Source organism: Drosophila ananassae, chromosome 3R, assembly GCF_017639315.1.
Source record: "Drosophila ananassae strain 14024-0371.13 chromosome 3R, ASM1763931v2, whole genome shotgun sequence".
NCBI lineage: Eukaryota > Metazoa > Arthropoda > Insecta > Diptera > Drosophilidae > Drosophila > Drosophila ananassae.
This window is the reverse complement of record NC_057930.1, coordinates 27,494,373-27,500,138: the sequence shown is the minus strand read 5'-3', so window position 1 is coordinate 27,500,138 and position 5,766 is coordinate 27,494,373. Positions and strand designations below refer to the sequence as shown.

Genomic DNA, 5,766 nt, shown 5'->3' with positions numbered 1-5,766 from the left:
AAGTGAGCCGTGGCCAGGATGTTGCAGGGCTCCGCTAAATTGCATTATGGCATGGAGAATTTTCAATTTTCAGTAAACAAAATAATTGAGTTGATATTTAGGATTTATATTGAAAACTTAGTACAAAGTTGGGCATGGTTGGATATTAAAATAGTTTAATATTCAGATATTCAGCAATATTAAGTGGTATATAAAACTTCAAAAAGGGCTAAGTTAATTCTACATTATTTAGTTTACAATGAAAGGTCAAGTAGTAGTAACTACAATATTATGAAGCTTGAAATTACAACCAGCAACCTACAGCCTTTCTGGAAATTACTATAAGCCCTCTGTGGATTTTCCTTCAATAATTTATGTTAATTTATATGCTTAGCCATGCAATACCTGTTTACCCATAATTTATTTCGTTTAAGCCGCAATAAAATCAATTTAGTTGCATTCTAGTGGCACCATTATTTACTCACTCGAGTTGCAAGTGCCTGGGGCAAGTTCATTCAATCGAAATGCTGGCCATCTGCCCCTTTCCCTCGCCGCCTCGTGCATTTAAAATTCGCACAACATGCCAGACCATTAATCATTTTCGCCGGCAAGCAGCGAGAAGACTTGATTCCACTTTATTTTTATTATTTTTTTGGGAAAGTTTGTGGGGCGAGGGCCCCCTCGTGCCCCTGGAAGAAACAAAATGAATATTTTTCTTTACTTCTTACGCAACGCTGGACACAAGATTGATGTGACATTTGTGCTGGGCCCTCGAGAAATATGGCAGCTCTTGGCAGGCTCCCGCCGCCACAAGCTCCCCTCGGCTCACGTTCCTGCCAGCAATTGGCAATGAAAAATTCTAGCGCCAGCCAAAACGACATTTCAATTCGAAAAGTGCTCGACACTCGCCGCTCAGAGGACCCGGAATGCCCCCAAAAATCCACCGCCCCTCGGTGACAGTGAGTGCGAGAAATATTGCGCCCGCAGCATATTTTGGATTTTGGGTTAACTTGCCGCCGACTTTGGCTCTGACTCTCAGTCTCAGTTTCAGTTTCAGTCTCTTTCGGATGGCAGACATCCTGGCACGCCATCTATCATTTCAGCTCTAAGGGTTGTTGATGGCCCCCATAAATTATTTTTGCACGCGCTTCGCGTTTCAAACTACTGCGCCAAAAGTATGTATTTTGGCGCAGTGTAGAGGCAGGGCCAAAGCCGAAAGCCGAAAGCAATTGCACAGCGCATTTCATTTACATAACTTAAATATATTTATTTCCCCCTTTTCGTGGTAATCGTTGCAGCTGTCTCAGCCAAGGGCGCTTTCTATGGAAAGAAAGGAAGGAGCTTCAGCGCAAGGGAAATAGAAAGGAAAGGTCGGACAGGACTAATGGATATGAAAAAATTAACGATCAAGGTAAAATTTTTGCCGTCAGGACTGTTTTATTTTTATAAATAAATTATTTGCGTTAGGCTTTCTGTTTTGGATACTGAAGTCAGGGTATACAAAGACGATTTCTGAATAAAATTAAAATATAATTAACAGGCAGATGATTAATCCTCTTTGCAGTTCCCCCAACTAAAGCCATCATTTTATTTAAAATGACTTTTGGCAGTGCCTGGCGGGGGTTTTCGCTTTCGCACTCGGGAAGGGCATCAATCAAAGCGGCATTAAAACATATTCCAGAGCCAAGAAGGCCCAGACCCAACTCAAAACCTCATTATCGAGCCAGTGCATTAATCAGCTGGACACCGACCACTCGCCGGACATTCCCCGGATATCTCTATTCTCTCCGTGGAAAGGCAGTCGCATACACACGCAAATATACTGGAATATTGTTGCGGTCAACAAAGTCCATGACTTTATTAATTGCTGCTCATTAGCGCTCGGGGCCCATCCATCAAAATGACCACAACAGCGGGAGAAGTATCTGGTATGTGTGCATGGGAGTAACTCGATGACCCACAGATGCAGATAAAACATAATTTAGTGGCGAGCGAGTGCAGATAAGCCTTGTGGCAGCCTGTGTCGCATTGACAAACTGCAGACAGGCGCCCGCGGATGAGTTGGGGATATGGGATACGGGAAATTGGTTAAAAGGGGGCTGGGGATCGGGCATGTTCAACTGGCCATTCTCTCTGGGCGCCTCCGAGACTTTGTCGCCGTTGGACATTATCGCAATTTCTAATCGAAGGCCCAACAGCAGCAGAAGTAGCCACAACAGCTCATGATTGAAATTCAAGTCTCGCCCAACAACAGAAACATAATAAATGACCTGTGGCCGCAGCGGGAAACCCGAAAAAAGAAAACGAGGGAAGGGAAAGCAGAAGGCATGGTCGTAATCAGCACTTGTAACTGAAAACCCTTGGGTCAGGCGGGGGGACGTCCAGTGGAGCGGCTTCAGCAGGGCGGCTCCAGCGAGCATGTGTAAAGTTTCCAAAAGAGAGGACACACTAATTAGCGGCCATTGATCATTCGGGCCCGGCGCCTGGGTGTGACAACCGAATTTCTTTGGAAGGAAACATGCAAGGAGAGAAATTTCACATCGGACTTAGTTGTACCCTTTTATTTTCCATAAATTGTTAAGGGTAGTGGATTAAATTCATTATATATTATGGCCAAGCCCATTCCAAATTTACATTGATAAAAATATCATGGTAAACCTATTACATTGTTTCAATTGATATCTATTAATGAGATTCTAAAGAATTAAGTTTTGTAGAACTAATTCCATTTAGACAACTGCTCAAATAAGTTAGCTTAGGCACCAGACTAGCTAATATGCCCAACATATTCTGGATCTTCAAAAAAATCAATTAAGTCATTTTAATCCCCTAACCATAACAAACAGCTTTGGTGAAGTTTGAATAATCGCCATAATCATAATGATAACCATCGGAATTTTGTATTTTCCCTTTATGAGAACTACCAAGGGTGGATTTTCCTTCTTGGAGAACTGCTCATAAATAGAGCCGTCTGGCCCAGCGGGGGAGGAGTGTGGTGCTGATGGCCAGTGAGCTGACAACTTGAAGTTTTAATTGGGTCTCTTGTCTGGCGTTTCTTATGCCACCAGGGGCACCCTCTCACGAAGCGGTTCTAATTAACCGCACAAATATGTAGAACATTGCCACCCTTCGCCCAGGTCCAAGCATCTAATCCAGAATCCAATCCGGCGACTCGTAAACATAATTCACAAACGAAAATTCAATTGGCCCAGCTCAGGCACTCCTGCGCGCTCCGGTCTGGGACTCGGAACTCATGAACGGAATGGTCAAAGTGCCATAAATAAATTAAACCCATTTAACATGCGTCATAAATTTATAAACAATACACCCGAAGCTAATTAGCCGACACGAAAATTGCTACGAACGTGGCCCAAGACGGGTATTCAGTGGGGGAGTCAAAGGCAAGGGGCGGCTTCAAAGTTCCTTTGAGCCAAAGAGCAAGTGATGCCAACTTTGGCATCGTATTGCATACCTTGGGACTTTCCGACTAGGAGGACGATAGGAGTTTTGAAAGCTTACTTAATACATCCACTTTTATTTTTACCACCAAAAATGGGTATAAGTAATAGACAGATCTTTTAATTTTTTAAAAAAATTAGTTGGTAAAATTATATCAAATGTTTATAACCATTTTGGCCACTGTTTCTACCAACTCTAACAGAAGCCCAGAGTTAAGGTTTTGTTTTTCGGTAGCCGGGTAAAGCCACAACGACCACAGTTGTCCGTTAGCCATTTGGTTGTGGTTGTCTTTCTTTTTGGCCGCTTGGCTGTTTGGCTAGTCGCTTGGCTGACTTGCTTCATAAATAAAATGAATTCGTACTCAACCCGACAGCCATAAATAATAAAGTGCAAAGCCCCAGCCCCAGCCCCAGCTCCGGTCGCACCGCCACTTACAACACCCACTTCAACTCCAAGTCTGGTCAGATGTTGCTGTTTTTGGCTTTGTGGATGCCACTGCTGCTGGTTTGGCCAAGTCAATTTCCACAAAGGCAACACTTTCTGCTCGGCGAATTTTAAGATTTACGCTGACACTTGACAAGGGGCAGGGACCTGAGGGGGTGGCAAGCCGGGGGCGGGTGGCCTGATGGCTGGAGCTCAGCTGTTTGTCATTTTCTGTGAATTATGTGGTGTTAGTTGGGAGTTGTTGCAGCAGTAATTCTAAAGTGGGAGTGGGACACCCATAGTCTTCCAAATATCATAAAAGTAACACTTATTTACCACGCGGAATATCCATATCCGAACAAGCGAAATATCGCATTAAAAAGATTGAAAGTTTTCAAAATTAGGTATAGTTTTTAGGTGATCAAAAATGAACATATAAAACTTTGTGGGGGCGCAGGCAGTGGCCCTCCATTAACATAACTCAACGAGTCCGTCGACAGATAGACAACCCTTTTCGGCTTCCTCGCCCCTTGGGCTGTGCCAGGTCGTAAACATTTGCTTTCTTTGGTTTTTAATTGGATTTTATTATGCCAAGCCGAAAGTTGCTGTCTGATATATTTATGATTATTATGTTTCGGCTGTGGCTTCGTCGTATTTCTTTATTTTTTGCTTTTGTTAAGGGATCCACAATTCTGGAAGCACCCAAGTGGAACTTTTTGAAAAGTTAGGGCTTTATGAGCTTGTTGTATTTAGGTAGTGGTATATTTTTATCATGATTTGTTTATAAGTAAATATAATGCAATAATATAATTTATTTGTATACTGCAGAAGGGAGTTCGACCGTTAAATTAACGCATTTCGGCAATCCCATCTTTATTAATCACCCCATTCGAGCAAATGTTCCAGAACACCAAAACAAAGCAATTAAATTTATGGTGTTCCAAAAATAATTCTGCCTCCAAACTAAAATGTACATGAGCGTAGTAACCTCTCAGCTGCAGTCATGAAATATTCGTTCTGGATCTACGTATTTTACATTTTTGAATGTGTACGATCTGAAGAACGAAACTACAGAATTGTTGTCCAAAAAATCACCACCAGCAATGTTGATAACGATATTTTCGAGAAGGTCGATGTCGAATTGTTTCAAATTAACAACCGCAGCTACCTCGATGGGAGTGTAGTTTTTAAGCAACCGGGAAGCGACATGATGGTGAACTCAGTTCTAGACTTCTGGAGGCCAAACAAGCAGCATATGAGAGTGTTTGATGTGCGATTTAGTTTGTGTTCATTCTTCGAGGAAAGTCATAAGAACAAATTTTTCAACAACTATTCAAAAGCGATAAAGAAATTCGCGACCAAAGAATTTAAATGTCCTTTCGAAGCTGTAAGTGTATTTCTTATTGGTGTAGTCGTTAACCTCAGTGCTTCCACCCACAGAACGTCACATATGGAGTGAAGAAGTTGTACTTTGATGAGCGAGACTTCCCAACATTCGTACCTCTGGGCAAATTTCGGTCCAAGTTTGAATATTACTTGAATGAGGATGTGTGGGCTACCTTTTCGGCGCAAGGACAAATAATATCGTGGAACTAAACAGGGCTTCGATTAAATATAAAAATGTTACTGATGTTCAACTGGCTTTTAGAAAAGATTGGAGATAGGTTGACTCTTGTTTTCGTATCCAAGGGTGCCTCTGCAGCCCTTGCTTTAGCCCATTTTGGTTAATTGCTTGGATGAACAACTAATTTGAAGGCAGTTCAAAAGGGCAGCCGGCAAAACATATCAGAATTTATGTGCATGCCGTGGCGGTGCCGATGCATGTGTAACGGCACTTAAAGAACTCCAGCTCCACAAAGGGACCCTACCCTGCCCCATCCAACCCAGGCCCCCGTGGAGAGAAAG

At 42.6% G+C, this 5,766-nt stretch overlaps 1 protein-coding gene across 1 annotated transcript; it reads left to right on the top strand.

The window, feature by feature from the left end:
• The first annotated feature begins 4,820 nt into the window (after positions 1-4,820).
• On the top strand, positions 4,821-5,487 carry LOC6502445. The gene is made up of 2 exons (XM_001961488.4): positions 4,821-5,248; positions 5,302-5,487. The coding sequence occupies exons 1-2, from the start codon at positions 4,865-4,867 to the stop codon at positions 5,455-5,457; spliced, it is 540 nt and encodes a 179-aa protein (XP_001961524.3). The 5' UTR covers positions 4,821-4,864; the 3' UTR covers positions 5,458-5,487.
• Positions 5,488-5,766: the final 279 nt, after the last annotated feature.